The 16,117-nt window shown below is 38.6% G+C and overlaps 2 protein-coding genes across 2 annotated transcripts; both read right to left on the bottom strand.

Moving 5' to 3' along the window:
- Positions 1-4,351: 4,351 nt before the first annotated feature.
- On the bottom strand, positions 4,352-8,834 carry LOC102197022 (protein FAM196B-like). The gene is made up of 3 exons (XM_005737928.1): positions 7,649-8,834; positions 6,110-6,184; positions 4,352-4,550 (listed from the first exon to the last, which is right to left on the bottom strand). Exons 1-3 carry the CDS (start codon positions 7,969-7,971, stop codon positions 4,352-4,354), a joined length of 597 nt encoding a protein of 198 aa, XP_005737985.1. The 5' UTR covers positions 7,972-8,834.
- Positions 8,835-9,224: 390 nt separating this feature from the next.
- On the bottom strand, positions 9,225-12,201 carry LOC102196734 (uncharacterized). The gene is made up of 3 exons (XM_005737927.1): positions 12,010-12,201; positions 9,421-10,958; positions 9,225-9,281 (listed from the first exon to the last, which is right to left on the bottom strand). The coding sequence occupies exons 2-3, from the start codon at positions 10,885-10,887 to the stop codon at positions 9,225-9,227; spliced, it is 1,524 nt and encodes a 507-aa protein (XP_005737984.1). The 5' UTR covers positions 10,888-10,958; positions 12,010-12,201.
- Positions 12,202-16,117: the final 3,916 nt, after the last annotated feature.

Raw genomic sequence — 16,117 nt, 5'->3', positions numbered from 1 at the left:
AGCCATAGGATTGTGCAAGCAGTATCCTGTTGAAAGTCATCGGAGTTAAATGATTCCGAGTTTCACTTTCTTTCTTGGAAGTGTCCTTTTATCACAAGATGTGTGTGTGGCACATATTAGCATGAGAACTTGAGCTATGTTGTGTGTTTTGTGGATCTGACTGTCTGAAAATCAGCATATCAAGGCAAGTTGAGGCAAGTTACAAAAAGAAAGGAAACAAACAGTAAAAACTAAAATTACTCTGACACAGCATCCTACACATCACTATGTTAGCTTGGGAATATTACCATGTTGCATTAACATTTATGTCAAGGCACTGGGTATTGCAGTTGATATTTCATTATTTATTTATTATTATTTTTTAAATAAAATCATTGATTATGAGAAAACTGGGGCTAAAGAAGGAATATCAGCATTTTCTCTGAAATGGGGCAGCAAATTTTGGGGGGAGGCCACCCCCCACCCCCCCTGGTGGCACCCCTGCTAACTAATCTGGCTTTCACTATGCCTCATAATCAATGAGTTTTTCATAATTAATGAGGCTGTCTGCCTTTTTTCCACACAAAAAGGCACCAAAACAGGTAGCGCCGTATGTTTGAGCTGCCAGATTTAAACAAAAAAATATATCTCAGAAATCCTTCATACAACACATGGATTTATAGGAAGAGATTTACTCCTCTTTGGGTCGAACCAGGAATCTTTTACCTTACTTGATTGTGTAGACCGTTAAGCAATGCATCTCATACAGTGATCATTGCCTGGGTACAGTGAAAATAATTACTTTGGCCCCATTTGACACAAGGTGGAAACCTATATTGTTACCAGTTCCCTTTAATCCTATATTAACTTTTTGGACTACAGTATTATTCATCTACACAATCCAGTCCCTGTTCTTGTCATATAAGTATATTCTATTGCCATAGCTCTTGGGAGGGTAGGGCTTAATATATGATCAACATTATTTACCAGTTGTAAAATCACTTAATCTGCTGTTCAATGCACAGGTACAGTCTACAGTATACAGTGTAACTTATCTGAGCCTGTGAGCTGGCTGCTACCCTTAGCTTTTTTTTTCTTTAATGCTAGGGCTGATGGAAGTCACTGGACCTAATCCAGATGGACCATTGAACCAAAATAATGAAGTGGCTGAGGGATGCATGGACCTGCAGACCAGCTGCAGTGTTGTAATACTTCACCTGGAAGGCAGTAATCTGATTTGGAGGTAATATCATCTATTATATGATGCAGACTGAAGGTGGCGGACTTTTTTTAGTATTGTAGCAACTATAAAAGGTCAATTAGCACTTTATATGTAAACCCGGTTTCTATTATTTGATTATGTGCAGCAAAATGATTTTTATATGCATATGTATACATATGCATGTATACATATACAAAAAATATGTATACATATGCATATACTGCAACGAATGTAAGCTGTGTGTTATTATATATTTCTGTGGTTTACAAGCTACGTTTTGTAGCTCTGACTATCCTCTTACAAACGTGGGAATATTGTTGAAAATCAGCGTATCAAGGCGAGTTACAAAAAAATCCACAAAAAACTTCTATTGAAAGACGGAAGCATATATTAAAAACTGAAATGACGCTGACAAAGTATAATATGATTGGGGAATCTGGTGAAAATGGCTCACAGAAATGTTTGGAAACTAAACTCCTGACTGTGGGAAAGCAAATGAAGATAAATGCTGTTTTAAATGCATAAAAGCACGGGGGTTTAGATAAACAATCTCCACTTAAATAGAAAATGGCTTCTTAAAGAATTACTTAAAGACTTGTGCAGTTCCTCAGATATGTATGCTTTAAGTACAGCAGACATTTTAGCATTGATGATTTTTTTCCCCCAAATATCTGCCTCCAGCTCTACCCACTTCAAAAGAAGCAACAGTCATATTTTTTGCAGTGATTGTCTATGAGACACGTTAAATTGTTTTTCTTTGCCTCTTTGTGAGTTACACTAGTTGATTTACAAGCACAGTAAAGGTTGGAAATGACACTGTAGAACTACTTGTCGAACCGCTTTAAAATGTAGCACTTGAATTTGCACATAGATGACACTGGTTTAATTCACAGTGAAAGATAATCTCTGATGTGGATATCAATAAAAATGTAATATGTGGTCTGCCCTGTTTAAATTTATTTTATGGACCCATTCCTCTTGTCTTCTAGGGCGTGGACTTGCTGTGGCTGCAATATTATTCAGCAGTACCACTTTTCAAAATTAGCAGGCCCCAGATAAGTACACAAACTCAGCAGAATGCTCCTGCACAATTTCTATTAGCCAAAGTTTATAAAGTTCTTTTGTGTATAGTAAATTTAAGTGCAAATCTCTCTTTGAAATGAATCAAATCACGTATTACATTTGACTTAAGTTTAACTTAATTTTGCTGAACTGCCTCATGCAGAAATACAAACATTCAGAAATACAAACTCTCCAAAGTGTCTCATTACATTAAAGCACTGACATAGTACAGACTCACACAGGAGCTTTCTTCATAACTGACATGAATTCTGAAAAGTTCTCCTCCTGCACAGCTTGTACCTACAATCCAACCTGACAGTCAGCAGCTATGTGAGGATTTCAGCATATTACGCTATCAACATGCAGGGGAAAAAAGGCTAAAGAAAAGGCTCCAAAAAAAATCAGTTCAGTCACTTACCGACCACGTTCTCATACCAGATGACAATGTAATCAAGATGTTTAGAGCTAAAGTGCGTTTTTAGGAAAGCCTACCACTAGCTCCAATAATGTTAGCTTATAACCAGCCGTTGTTGTTGTTTAGCTGGCTTATTGTCAGATGTCCCGAGATGAGAGAGGGCCACATGTCTAATTGCTGTGTTAAAGCCCTGAAGATGAAACTTGAGCTGAGGAGGTAGAACTGAGGGAAGCAAGACAGCAGTGGTGGAGGAGCCAGACATAATGAGAAATAAATGATGAAGGATACATGCGCAAAAATATAGTTTGAAAGAGCTATTTGTAAAAGTAACTTCTTAGGCTGGTCTCTGGCCACATAAAATGTGATTACATGGAACAGTGATCTTGACCAGTGTATGTATATATTATTCATATAGCATCAAATCACAACAACAGTTGCCTCAGGGTGTTTTGGACAATCATATATTTTATTTATATATTTAGTATTTTATACCTTTATGCATTTTTAAGTCTGCACCTAAAAGTCAATGCAGAATTTTTGGGACTTTAAGTGAAAATTCCACCTTTGCATGTCGCATTACTTACATTTAAATGGACTGAACAGGGCTACTCGTACGAGGCTTCAAGGCTTTCAGAGGTGCTTTGAGCCCTCATTCCTTGTAACAGTGTTACACGACTTTCATTTTCAGTGTGCTTTATTTCTTCTTAGAGGGGTTTTTAATTAAATCCCGAGTATCGCCTGCTAAGAAGGTAATATCACAATCTTTGTTTGACATACTGCTCAAATAAAAGTTGCACGCACTCTTATTCACAAGCTTTCATCCAAAATTCCCCTCACACTTTATGAACAGTTCTATGAAACTACAAGGGTCTGTTTCACGTTGCTAGTTTGCTTTTTATGTCCATAAGTGTGTGTCCATGAGTGTGCTCATGGGTGTGTGCATGCTTCATTGCAGCCTTTCGTCATTTCATTGTTTTACTCAGAGACCTTTTATGAAGTTCAGATTGTTCGGGGATTTGGAGACCATCAGCACAATTGGCAAAGGCATAATGAATGCTTCTGTATTTCGTGCACCCTTGTGGCCAGTTTGCAGTTGTGAAAAGGTTTAGATGCATTGAACGTACATGTCCTAAGTGAAAAAAAATCTTTATTTCATTCATAAATGACCAAAAACAGTTTAGCAATTAGAATGAATCAAATTAACTAATTTATAGACAAATAAACAGAGGTTATATCAAACTACTTAACGGTAATTAAAAGGTAAAGCGACATTAAGCGACATTTAAAACAGGGAATATAGAATCAAATGCTTTAATTATAACAGTGCAAACAGAACAGAATCTCATGTACAAAATTAGATATAGAAATCTACATTTTAATGCAAGCATATTGACAAGAAAACATATTTAACTTGAGAAAAAGTCAAAATACATTTCTTATGGATGGTACTAGTTGAAGGTCACAAAGATCAGGTTCAAATTTGAGAAAATCCTTCATATAGGCTTTGACAGTGTGCAGAAGAGTGGAACTTTACTTGGGAAGAACATAATTCAAAGCAATCTCATTCCACAGGAAGAAAGGGAATAGTAAGAGTTCTCTGCAAAGGGCTTCTGCTGGTCACTTGTAACACAGGGTAATGGCTATTAAACTGCACACAGGTACTGAAAAGAGTTCTAGACTTTGTGAGTTTTTCTTGGAAGCCATTTGAACAGAGTCTTGCACAGCTTTTTGCTTTTCAGCTTTGACTTTGTTAAGTTCTTAATGACGACATTTTGGAGCAGGCTGAAGGTTAAAGGCTGGGATAGGTGCGCAGTTGAACGATTCAGAACCTCCAAGAAGCGTCTTTCCTGCTGCCTGAAGTCATACTCTACACTGGAGAGACACACACACAGCCCCAAATTAGTCATTCTCCCACCTGAAGAAAACACACATTACAAAAAACAAAAAGTGTGTCAAACCTGAAAGCTTTCTCCGAAGATGCAAATGAATGTTTTAGTGTGTCGTATCTGCATTTCCAGCTCATTTTTACATAATGCAAAAGCTTTTCATGCCTCAAAATCACTATAAACTGTGTTGCTACATTTCACTTTGCTTTGTGTGGTCTCCTCATGTGGGAAGCGCTGCACTTGTCAGGTTTCAAAGTGGCTGATTGGTTTGGGCAGGTAGACATTTCCCAGCAGGATATCCTCTTTTTTTGGAGGGTACACAAGTCTGGTTTAAATATTCTTATCTTCCCACTTGGCCTTTTAAGGACCAGATGCCCACACACACACTCCACACACACACTCCACACACACGCGCACACACACTGGTCAGCAAATCAACTTATGTAACACTCTTTTTGTCATACAAAAGGGGTTTTGGAAAATAAGGAGATCAACAGGAATGTTTTGAATATTTCACGATGAAGACAATTTAAGGTTTTGCTTTCTCGAGCTTGAGGCGTTTTTGTTTTCCGAAAAGATGATGAGAAGAATTTTAGATTTTCCTCGCCCCACTTAGTAATATTTTTTATTCTCCATTGCTTCCACCTGATGCAACATTTTAGTTATTAGGTGCAAACTATACCAGTGTTGGAATATGAGAACTAACCAATATTCCATGATAAGTCTTACAGGCAAGGGATGCGAAAGCTCTTCTCAGACAGCAGACAAACAATTCCTTTCACTGCTTTCTTTAATAAAGTTTGCAATGCACTGAAATGCAACCGCTACTGCTGAATTGCTGTCATGAAAACTAAGACAGTAATAGCTCAGTTAGCTATAACTACTTTTGATATATTCTCCTGCTTCCTACGAGTCATCGAATCTTCTAAAACATTTCATTTTAATACAGCATAACATCAATTAGTCTACAATCCAACTGACAATGCAAATTTTGACTTCATAAATCAGTATAAATCAGTTTTGTAGGCTGCTTGGACCTGACTCAGTTCTGTCTGCCTGCTTACATTTCCAAATAGACTATGCTACATAAAGCAAGTGCTTAAATTTGGCAGTTTTTCCATAAGATTTATCGTGTTCTCTGACAGGAAAATATAATCCTTCTGTTACTTCTGAGCAAGAAACTGCTTGCTAATGACAGTAAGTCATTAATTTTTAGAGAAATGAAGAGAACAGACTGGCCAAGAACTGGCAGCTGCAATGGCAAAGGTGCTGACCCATGAACTGAACTGTGTGCCTGAAACTGTAAATCTGTTGTCCGACTTTGTCCTTGAATAAACTGATACGTGTTCCTGTTACTGTGCATGCCATGCATGTTGATTTGGTTTAATTGGTTTCTTCATCTCTTTTATCGAATGAACACCAAAAGGGAAGCAAGTAGCAAAATTAAGGTGTATTAATTATACTGTAGCATTCTTATGGGACATTGCAGCAGATTTGATCAGTTATGTGTTCAGACTTTGCATGTAAGCACAACTGTCATCTCACCTGTATACAACACAAGCAGTTTTCTGACACGTTGAGCAGTCTTTGAAGTCCTGTCCTGTTTTGTGGGATCGCCGACTGGAATACAGATAAAGCACATTTTATATCCCAAATATTGTGAATAACTGCTTAACTCTGTAACCCTTTAGTGCAAGAGAGTATGAGCTATTAAGAATTCTAACATAACTTGAATGGAAAAGGAAGGATGAATTAATGTATGACCCTATCAACTTTTAGCAGCTTACATGAATCATTGTGTCTTATTGTTAATGAAAGAAAAATAAACGATGCAGCTGATGTAACAACTAAGGTATATGATGTCTTTTTAAGTCATGATAAACCATAAACCCGTCCTTTTGTATTAACCAAATCATCCTTTTAGATTTACAGTGTAATCATCTTTCCTATCACTGTATCCATCTGAGACACTTTCAGTCTATATAACATAGCGTGTAAGACATCAGTAGGTTATTAGGAGTTGGTTTTTCTAAAACATGACCTCAGAGACAGTCACAGCTTATTAACACAGCACACTGAATGAGAATGATTGACAGAGACACGTTGCCAGAGGCCTGTTTTAATTCCTGTTATTTGTCCCAGAAGAATTGCGTGGCTATATAAATCTCTGCCCCCCTGAAATGCCCAAGTAGGTTTCTATCATACTCAGGAGCATAATCACGGACCTGTTTTTCAAACCTGCAACAATGTTGCAATGCCACATAACTACAATTCGAATCAGATTTTTTGCACGTTTGTGAAACAGACTTGATAACATGTTAGCAGTACTGCCTTCAAATTGATTTGTGCAACTTAAATCACAGTGTGCGAAATTATTTACACGACTGAAACTCGTTTGGTTCAAATGTCATTGAGGTCTTCCAGTGCGGATGCTGGAATATCTTTCTTCCTATTATTTACTTTAGTTATAGGACAGAATGGGGAAATATGTGAGAAATATGTGAGAAACACGTGAAGCTCTGTGCTTTTGAAAAAATAAACTGACCCTGTTTTGGTTACTGTACCCTTGTTTTTGTACAGTAATAGATAGAAACATCCTACATCCTGGTTTTCTGTATCATTTTTGTCCTTGGCAATACAGTAATTAGTAGCTAATTAACTGAACAGTGGGTGAGTAAAACATGTGTTTATAAATTTAACAAATGCACAACTGTTTTCAGTCTAAAAACAATGGTGTTTGCATTGATATTCAATGCTGAGTGTTTCCAATCTAAGTGATGACTCACTGTAAAGCCAGAGATCAGCAGAAGCAGGAATGCTTTTAAAATAATTCCTAGACAGGATTCTGGCAGCTGTACCTGTACTGGACTGAATATAAAGTATTACAGCAAAGTATTTACAACTCATCTCTAACAAAGCATGTTAAGTATATGCCATTCACAAATATGTAAAGCTCTATTGTACTAAATATTAAATATTCAAGTAAAAAACTGATGATCCTGAAGTGATAAAGAAAGCTCAACACATCCCTTATTACACTTCCACACACCCTCAGAGCCCAGACACACACGCACATTTACTTACCCACTGGTTGGAGCGTGGCATGTCTCTAGGTCATGGATAATGTTAAGCAGAGTAGTGATCCTGTCCTTGTTGGCTGCCAGGCTGGCCTCCACAGTCTCGAGTCTCTGCTGTAAGGCTGCTGATTTGCAGCACTGTGGGGAAGATGGCAGCAGCAGGGCTGCATCAGCTGGGTGGGAGTGAGCCAGGCTGGTGTCCTCTGGGCACGGCTGAGGAGGAGCGGGGTTGTCAATTGCCTCCACTTTCTTAGACTGGAGGCGGAGATAGGATGCCAAGGGCTTTGTTGATGATAGCAATATGGAATTGCAATCAAGGCCTGTGTGCATATGGGGTTCTCTCTCACTGCTGCATGGGGCTGGCGCAGTGAAAGAACGCTCAGGACGAGTGAGTGTTTGTGGCGGTAATAATGTGTCAGAGTTTTGCTGGACTGAGGATTTGATGATGGGTTTGACATTTCTAGTTGAGGTGATGGGTCCACAGTTTGTTTGCACTGTTATAGAGAGTGTTGAGTTGATGGGATGTGTCTCTTTAACTACGTCAGTTTTAAGCTTAACATTTGCATGACTGGCTGATACACCCAAGGCAAACCGTTCTGCATTTGAATTCTTTTGCTGGGCTGTTGTTACCGGTGGGCATGTTGCACAGTGTCCCTCATGTTCTGTTTCTGCACATCCTTGATTATGTGCAGGCTTTTGTTGTTCTGTTTTTATGAAACCCTGCAGACAAGAGCTGTTTGACTTAATTAGGGAAATGTAATTCTGGAGGTTTGCGACCTGCGATGGATTTGAATTTTCATGGTCTTTTGACTCATGCACAATTAATTCATTGGTTAGATTAGCACTGAAGTTACTTTTATCAGAATGCAACTCCTCGCTGGGTTTATTGGTTGATTTAGGGTGATTAGTGCTAGCATCACTGCCCCTGTTATGATCTTTTGGCACAATTTGAGGCTTAGATAATGCATGTGGAAGTGATAAGTTGCTTTCCTGATGACAAACAACACCACATTTACCAGGTTTGTTACTGCTTTGAGTTCTGATGTCTGGTCCTAGTGTGCATTGAGGTTTGCTTTTGTCGGGGGCTTCATTACAGCTAACTACCTGTGCTGTGCCTATTGATTGAAGCAAATTTGCACTTGATACAGAGACATTATTTTGTTTCTCTGTCAAGGCAAACAGATGCGTGCCAGCTGGGGTTGCAGATTTTTTCGAATTGAATGCTGTGTTCCTGAGAGCTATATTTTTGTTCAGGGTGCTGTTAAATCCAAGTCTAGAGCTGGAAGTAGTACTCACAGGCACCTTAACTTCCGAGTCTAGGAGATTGGATGCACTAGATGTTGTGTCTAGGGAAGATGTACAAGCGTGAAGCAGAGGTTCAGAATTTGAAGAGTTAGGGTGAATTATTTGTGCAGGCACAGACTTATCATCACATGCAATTTGATCTGAATTAGTTTTATAATTTAAAATGCTCAAATATAGATGCGGTATAGCTGGATGCTGTGGATTAGCAAAAGCTTGAATTCCAGTTGAGCTTATTCCTCTGTCAGTAAAAGGTATTTTAGCTAAAGATGTGCTAGCAGCTACTGTGGATCCCTTTTCTTGTAGTTTATGATGTTCAAGTAGAGCATGCGGTGGACCTGAGGGTAAAACGTGTGCAGGTGACTTTGATTTATGCATTTGGTTGAATGCATTGCTGGCCAGTGATAATGTGGGGCATTTAGGGCTAATTTGTTGGTTATTAGTTGTATTTATTTGACCCGCATGCTTGGAGTGTACAGGCTTGTGCTGAGTATTGACTTTAGCAGCTATGCTTTCAGTGGACGTTGGTGCAGAATTAAAAACTGTGGTTGATATGAGTGTGTTGGTACTGGATGTATTTCCAGTCCCTGTGGCTACAGTATAGAAATGCGAAGGTGGTGACAGTGTAATCTCAGGTGCAGCATGTATAGACACACATACATTTTGAGATTCATTGTATTGTGTAGAAATGTGTTGTGTTGTCTTAATGCGCTTGGGGTAAGTGTGCGAATGTGGGTTGTTGGCCTTGGTAGCTATGGCCAACTTGGGGGTCAAAGGGAGAGTTATTGGACGAGAGAGCTTATGGTCCTGTGGAGGTTTGGCACCAAATTTTTCACTGGAAACATCCTGTCTGGTTTCTATTGTTGCTTTTGTGATAGTGATGGTTTTAGCATGTAGGACAGTTGTAGGTTGGATTGATGTTTCACTTCTGGCAGGATTTATATTTGACAAAGTGACTTGATTGCCTATAGAGTGGACCGGGCATGCAGGGTGTGGTGTTTTTCGATACCTTAGTTCCTCATTAACGTATAATAATTGCGGATTGACTGTAATTTGGGTCCTGTTGTCAGTATTATTAATGCTGTCGGAGAGTTGTTGGTTTGCCGTAGGGTTTTTTTCAGTGTGGGATATTTGGAAAGGCGTAGAGGTCGAGAGTGAGGTGAAGGATGAGTTTAAAGAGTTCCCTCTAAGGAAAGCATTGGGAGTAGGAATTTTCTCCCCTATAATAGCAGCTTTGTTGGTTACAGACTGTCTCCCTCCACAGTGGTTGCATATTTTTTGAGGCATACCAAAAGGTCGGGCAGCAGATAATGGCAGCGTCTTCCTACACAAATCTGTATAATGACCTTGCAATCTGGTCCGGTCTCCTCCACGACAGGTTGCTCCCTTTACAGGCTCGGCCTCATCATTGTGTACGGTAATCCCACCGATTGCCTCTGAGTCAACCACACTGCCATTAGTGTAACGGTTACCAGATTTACAATTAGACCTGGCATTCCCTGCAATGTGTGGATTTGTCTTGATTGCCCTGGTATAGCAATAAGTCCCTCTACTGTTCCTCTGACAGCAGGCCACATCCTTTGAGGCCTCACCTCCAAGTGCTTTGAAAGTCACTTCCTTTTTGGTCTTGGATTCGCCACTTTTCTGTTTTAGAATAGCCTTTTTCTCCTTGTCACTCTTTGTTAGCAGTATCTCCTTGTCTTCCGTTTCCTTGGTAATATAGCTGTTGGATGTTTGACTAATGTTATCTGAGAGTGTATCAGTTAGCTGGGTAGGAGGTCTACTTATCGCAGGGGATGTCTGAACACCAACACTGCACTGAAGTCCCCACAGGGCTCCTCCGGATCTGTCTCCTCCTGTTGCCTTCCAACCACGCACGCCAACCAAGGCAGGGACTCCTAAAACCGGAACCGAAGTCGTCAGGTCAGCTGCTCGTCTCCCCATTCCTTGACTGGTCGACTCAAAAGTCTGATAATTCAAAAAGGGGGTCAGCGTTTCCACATCATTACATCCATCTAAAAGTAAAAGAGGAACACGTTTAAAGCGAGAGACATTTTAGATGGCACTGTGAAGGAAATCCACGAGTAAGCAGGAAACAATGCACAGAGCTTGGGCTGAGACAAGGAAGCGCTTTAATAGTGCAAAAAAAAGGAGGATAACTAGAGTTGTCAAGAATTGTGAGGATTGTGCTCTTACTTTCTTGGAATAAGACTGGAAAAAGCAATGACAATGTGCAAATGCTGATAACAAGAGAAGTGTTGTATATTATATCAGCACTTTGAACATAATGCAAAGATCCCACCCACATTAATGTTTCAACATAGCGCCTGGAGTAAACTCTAATGTCTTCTTTCATTACAGTATTTGCCATAGAAGGCAGCGTTCACCCCATTACCCTTCACGTTCAGCTCACCTTGAAAAAGAGTACCATACACTAATGCTATAGCCTTAATTAAGGTCTGTGTGCATTTAACCGCAACACCATTTCATGAAGGGGACAGCCTGTGTAAGTGTGTGTGTGTGTGTGTGTGTGTGTGTGTGTGTGTGTGTGTGTGTGTGTGTGTCTATGCGTGCACACAAGTTTTCTCATGTGTAGAGGAGGTCATTTTAATGATTTATGCAACAACAGTTCAGTTGTCAACACCAGGGTGATCATGTGTGGATTTTTCAGCAATTCTTTATTATACAGTTAAACACAGAGTGTGTGTCTATGTTAGCGCTTGCATGTATTCATTCATGACAAAAAAAGAACATGTAAATACATTTTGGTAAGGCTTTCTTCACTTTCTCCTGGCCTTCATACCCCTCAAAGTCCTTTATCCAGATATGTCTAAATTGCTAGACGAACATTAGTCATCCACAGGGACTATTATTTTGGTTCTCGTGTCAACTGATGTTAGTTGAGCTAGGTCAAGTGACCCACGTCTGTAGTTGCTGTCTAATAATAAGTGACAACTGTCTTGCCCTGTTAATACACCATAAAAAAGCAAGCAGAGAAAAAACAAGCTATTGAAAAGCCGCAAAATGTTTACATGCCCTCAACTTAAGAATAAAACACAGACATACCTCAGTCTTTGTATGATCCTGCTGCAAGTCTTGGCTCCAAATGAGTTAGTTTTACGCACTCTCTTTTATGTCCTCATGGATTCTCAAGGTTCTGAGTGACTTTGTTTTCATATGTTTTTATCCCTTAGCTGCACAATTCAAACTCAGTGCAGTCCACAGGCAGTCATCTCGGTAAAGCAATGCTGCTTAATGAGTTCTCTTCGTAACTGCTCAGATTCTGAACTAATCTACCTTTTATTGATCAGGCATAAAGCCAAGCTGTGTCCTCACTGCGCCCGCTTCTTGTTTTGGTCCTGCTGCTCCACACTGCTCCATAGTATGCCACAGTATGCTGTCCTCCAACACACTCTGCCCTACTATGCCTTATCTTTTTACCTCCTCTTCTCACTTACTCTTTCTGCGGTGCTCCCTCTCTGCTCTTTCTGCTACTGTCCTCCTTCCCAGCATTCATGTATCCTGGTCTATAGCTGGGTGGAGAAAGAGAGCAAGAGAGAGAAAGAGAGAGAAAGAGAGGGAGAGAGAGGAAGTGACTTGCATCAGTGGGGTAGGGACTGTGTGTAAATTACCATACAAGTTAAAAAACAGGAAATGTAAATGGCAGCAAATGTATGTAAACAAAGTTGTAGCAGTCTGAAGAGGCGGTAATTACAAATTAAGCCTCTTTAACACTATTACTAATTTGAGTCTCTAATTTCTTTAATGTATGTGGTTTCTTTTACAGAGAAGGCACTTTTATTCTAGATCGGGCTTAGTCCAGGTAGAAAATAAGCATTCATGTATAGCTAATGTTTGATTTTTCACATTTTGGGCACACATCCTTTTATTATCAGGATGTGTGGCCTCATGTCTTCAGTGCTCTGGGGGGTCTTCGGATGCCCTGGGTCTGCTGGGCTTTTCTCTGTCTGCATCTAGTTCCCAGAGGCCATTGTTTCAGCTTCTCACTGCTCATTATGTACATTTCATGACCAGTGTTGGGGTTGTTATGTACGTATTTCACATTACTTTTCTTAAAAGCAATCAAGTACTTTCTTAATTACTCACTGGAAAAAGCTATTCAATACACTTAACATTACTTTCACTTTATTCCAGTAAACAATATATACCTTAAGCTAATGTTCTACATACCAACACAAATCCATATTCTAATGAGGACACATCTTTGAGGATGAGGATCTCTCTTTTAGTGATTAGATATGAACACAAAATCGACAGCACAAAGCAAAGTTGAAAACCAACCCAAAGAGAATTCAAAATGATCGTCACAGTGATTCTACTTTAGCATGTAAAGACAGAAATGGAGGCAACAGTGTTTCAAGCCTGACTCCTTATCGCTTCCTCTGTTATGCCACTGCCTCTGTTGAAGTTCAGGGTCCAGTTGCAGGTCTGGGGCTTGGAATCACTCAGCTTCAACATCACTCTGGGGTTGTTTTTTTTTGCCAGCTTTGCATTAGCATGCTGTCTGTGCAAATGTTCGCAAAAAGGAGCCAAAGTTATGTTAGCAGAATAATACAGATGTTTCTGTCCTGTACACAGTTTGCATTTCACCATCACACCCAGGTCCTTTGGCACAACAGTGGATGTAGACCATAATTCTGCTTGGACAGGACACCCTTAAAAAAGTACTTGTAATTAACATATAGTATTTCTATCGTACAGTGTACTTTTCTCCACATTGGCATTTAAAGCACTTCACCACATGTGTATTCTTACTTTTATGAATATTAATTACTTTTCAGATTCTGATTTTTTCTTGTTTTTGCAACTTTATTATTTTGTTGTGCAAAATTTTTGATGTCTTCACAAATAAATAAAAATAAATAAATAAATACATTTTAAAAAAAAGAGCTTTGAAGGTTTTTTCCTGCTGCTGACATTAAAGCATGGTTTCTACCTTTATCAAGTACTGCAGTTGAGCCCTGTGGAATTCTTTTCTTTTGGCAAATTTCTTTAATTATAACAACAATTTGAATATTGTCTTGGGATAATGGAAAAAAATATTATTTTCCATAGCAAACATGCAACATTCAAGTACATGTTTTAAGTGAATAAAAGTTTAATTTAATATCAATTAATGTGTATTTAATGTGTATTTTAAAAACCATGTATTTTTACATCTGACAAATAATTGATAAAACATCAAAATGTTTCTCATTTATGGATTTTAATGTGTCGTATATAAGCCCTTTGATGTATGTCATTTAAGTTTATGGACACTAGAGCCCACAGCCTCTAACATAATTTATCACCATGCCTGCATCAACAGGATATTCATAGGATATATTGAAATTATGAATAATCAAGTATGGTAATGTTTATATTTGCTGTCAAATAAATCAGGTTATGCACTATTATGGACATCATAACATTGATTATAGTCAAGTAATCTTACCATCCATTTGCTTCCGCTTATCCTTTTCAGGGTCGCGGGGGGCGCTGGAGCCTATCCCAGCTGTCATAGGGCGAAAGGCGGGGTACACCCTGGACAGGTCGCCAGTCTGTCGCAGGGCTAACACACAGGGACAGACAACCATTCACACTCACATTCACACCTAGTGACAATTTGGATTAATCAATTAACCTATCCCCACAAGCTGATCTTTGTACAATCTCTAAATAATATATTCCTAAAATAAAAAGATAAGAATGAGTTGTTTTATTACTGTATGTTTTGATGTTCATGATTCTTTTGCACCTGAAATGATTTTTTTGCATTGCATCATCTCCTACAATGTTATTACTTTCACAAGATTAAATCTTCAGCCAGCATTAGACAGCACTGCAAATTAAAGGAGAAAAGAAAGGATAAATTAGACAGGATGAAGAGGATTGTCATGGATGTTAAAACCTCCAAAAACTTTAAATACAAAAGCAAATGAAATCAAACTAAGAATATTCTAATACTTTAATGTTTTATATTCATACACTAATCTATTAAAATAATGTAAGTCCTGCTGCGCAAGGAAAATGCATCCATTCTGTGACTCTATATAGGTAATATATAGCATAGACTGGCTGCTAACTAATAATTTGGTTGGTAGTCAGCTCCGTTTAGACTGGAAAGATGAGAAATATGATGTGTAATATAATTATTTATCAGACTATTGTTATCATCAGATATTAGCAGATTTGACTATGGAAACCAGGCTGTGTGTTGACTTCTGATTTCAAGAGATTGCACTCAAATTCCATCACTGCAGCTGTAGGGAACATGAGGCTGACTTTGTGAATAAAATATTATCTCATAGCCTCGGGGCAATTACACAGTATTGTATCAGGGAAAATGCCTACAGTGAAAACGGTTTAACTGTCACTGTAAGAGTTTTGTGTGGTTTGCATTTATTCATCATAACAGTTGGTTATGCTTTAGTGAAGACATTTGAAAAGGAAAATCGCTTTCCTTTAAAAAAAAAAAATCTTGCGAGGGTGTATATTTGTATTTTGCCTTGTTAGCGTGGTGACAATAGACTGATAATTTGACAAGTGGGCTTCGAATATTAGATGTGGGTCTAAGAGATGCACATACATTTACATTTTACTAAGGCTCTTTCTCTTTTTTTCAAACATGTTTCCTTTAGGCAAATATAATGACATATTAGAATAATTATAGCCCATCTTTTTAAACCATGAGAACTCCTGATAATAGTCTGTACATGTGAATCAGAGAGAGCGACATTATTAATCCTTGGACTCTTGTTGTCATTTGTCACAATGCAATATGACTATCGAGAGTTTGGTTGTAGTTACCAATTAAGTTATACAAAGGTGATGAAGTGACATGGCTTGTGACTCTGTCTGGATCATATAAGTCTTTTGCAGACCCGTTAGGGTGTTTCTTGTAAGTCTAAAGTTGTTGCCCTTGCCATCAAATATTTGAGAAGTTACTGAAAAGCTGTATGCAATTCAGCAGCTTCCAGAGTGCTATATTCTTGTTGAGTCACAATGGTGAAAACATATTTTAGTGAGGTTCAATAGCGTGCCATACAGCTGTAATATGAAATCCAAACACTTAAATTAGCAATTTTGTTTTTCATTTTAAAGCTGCATTTAAAAAAACTGCCACAAGAGGGCAGATAAACATTAATTATGCCCCTTCACTGTTTCTTCCTCT

Source organism: Pundamilia nyererei, unplaced genomic scaffold, assembly GCF_000239375.1.
Source record: "Pundamilia nyererei isolate P.nyererei 1_Seehausen unplaced genomic scaffold, PunNye1.0 scaffold00080, whole genome shotgun sequence".
Taxonomy (NCBI): domain Eukaryota; kingdom Metazoa; phylum Chordata; class Actinopteri; order Cichliformes; family Cichlidae; genus Pundamilia; species Pundamilia nyererei.
The sequence above is the reverse complement of the archived record's forward strand: the minus strand, read 5'-3'. Positions and strand labels throughout refer to the sequence as shown.